This window comes from Pinus tabuliformis, chromosome Q (genome assembly GCF_031772625.1).
Source record: "Pinus tabuliformis cultivar Carrire ecotype Pingquan chromosome Q, CPIR1, whole genome shotgun sequence".
In the NCBI taxonomy this organism is placed as follows: Eukaryota; Viridiplantae; Streptophyta; class Pinopsida; order Pinales; family Pinaceae; genus Pinus; species Pinus tabuliformis.
The window spans coordinates 428,362,196-428,364,243 of NC_142296.1; the positions used below are offsets into that span (position 1 = coordinate 428,362,196).

Here is a 2,048-nt window from a genome sequence, read left to right on the forward strand (position 1 = left end):
AAACAGTCTGCTAACTTCCTGTAGAACCAATTTTCTCTAACTTTGCTTGCTTGGCTGGGGGTGCCTTCTCCTTGAACTGTGCTGCTGCCTGAAAGCTGACGAATCCAACACAAATGGCAAGTCTAATGTATTATAAAAGCACACAAGTACAATGAACTGCCCGAGAATAGATATTGCATGCCAAAGCTGGATGGGAAAAAGTGTTTCCAGGCCTTTAACTGAATCAAATGGCATTCTTAATCTTGGATTTGAACTCTACTAAGAATTGATAACAGAAGCAGAACAGAACATAAGATAGATCAAGGGCAGAGAAAATATGACTTGCTCACATATCACTGCTATGAATCAGCATTTCCCTTCAATCTGAAATTGCTTCAAAACAGGCCAAAAATGAGAATTCCCAAGTTTTGTTTCAAGCTGCTGTATAACCAGGAGTAGAGAAAAACTTCATACCGAATCACACTTTTAAGAATTCTTTCACATGGAATAATCTGGCTATTGCAAAAGACCTTGTGAACCCCTTGGAAAGTATTGAAATAAACAAATCTAACCAGAACAACACCAGAACTTTCCAGTTTGTTTCATGGTAGATTCACTTCATGCAAAATCATTGTTTTTCCATTAGTTAACTTTAATTCAAATTTATGTTCCTAACATGACAATACTTTCCGACTGCGGCAGCTTTCTCTTCTTCATTTGAAGATGTTGAAATAAGTTTTGCTAAACATTTCATATATTTTTCTCCAAGATGTTCTGCTAATTTTCTTTCATCTCCATCTTGAGACAAGATAAACAACAGTTTCACAGCATAAGCTCGCATTTCAGAGTATGTAGCTTCACAAAAAGGGAAGCAATACTTGAATTTCTCCTCCCTCTCTTAAATTTGTCCTTGCCTCAACAGCCGCTGGTACACAACAAATGGCATGGAATGCTCGAACAATGCTTCCATGTATTGAAGGTGGTGTCAAATTTATTAAAGATAATAGCTGGTATATGATCTCATCAGATTCCAATAATGCAGTTGTTGTGTCATTTGTTCTTTGGGGCAATGTTGTAGACATAGCAAGGTTTGCATAGGTATTAGCAGCTTTTTCTCTCAAAGCCAATACAGTTGACAGTGGTGTGCATAGAAGGTCCAAGATGGGTCGGACCACCCCATCTTTGATCATTTGTAAAGCATTCTCAGGTAAACTTGAAAGATTCTGAAGTGCCCCAATGGCTGCTAATTTTGACTTCAAATTAGCATTTGAAATCATTTCAAGAAGTGGAAATACAACTCCCTCTTTGAGAAATGCAGCGTTGTTTTGATCTGTTAAACCTATCTCTGACAACTTACTTGCCATAACAATTTTCATTGTGTCAGACCCTTCTCTCAGGTTCTGTATCAAAGGCTTGAAATAGTTGGCCTGTGCCATTTGCACTACATTATGCTCACTGTATGGGAGATTCTCCAGAACTTCGTTTGCATCCTTAGCAGCTTTAGGATTGTCACTATTTGACATTGTTACAAGGAGGAGGATACAACCTTGTACCTTGCCAATCTGTTCACACACAGCCATATCCTTTGAAAGCTCTAAAAGAAATTCCACGGCTTTCATACCCTCTGCAATATCACGTGCAAGTGAACGAACAATAAAATCAATAGCAATATCCACCTCAGCTATTTTCACCTTTCTTCAAGCTCCAAACTTGATGAAGAAAAACGCAGGCTTCTCTGCTCTAGAAGACTCTGCTATGTAAAACGTCTTCCTGTAGAAACGCCTGTAGATTGTGATAGGTGGGAGATTTTTTTAAAAACGACAGAAATCTAAGAAATCAGGAAGAAAACTTGTAGAGGACCATTGGTTAACTGATCTGGAAGTGGTGGATGCGTGCTCCAGTTGTAACTGCAGTTGAACAGAGGGTGTGAGAGTCAGCCGAGCGTCATTTAATTTTGGCGTGATTCATGGTGAGGGAGTGCAGTGGCCAAGCGTACGTGGCCACTTGCAGACGGCAGTGCTGTGATGAGCTGCATGGCCTCTTTCCATTAATCAGTTGCACTGGAGTTA

At 39.6% G+C, this 2,048-nt stretch overlaps 1 protein-coding gene across 1 annotated transcript; it reads right to left on the bottom strand.

Annotated features, from left to right (window-relative positions):
* Nucleotides 1-836: 836 nt before the first annotated feature.
* Nucleotides 837-1,598, bottom strand: LOC149220043 (uncharacterized). Its single transcript, XM_089386984.1, has one exon. The coding sequence runs from the start codon at nucleotides 1,596-1,598 to the stop codon at nucleotides 837-839; it is 762 nt and encodes a 253-aa protein (XP_089243110.1).
* Nucleotides 1,599-2,048: the final 450 nt, after the last annotated feature.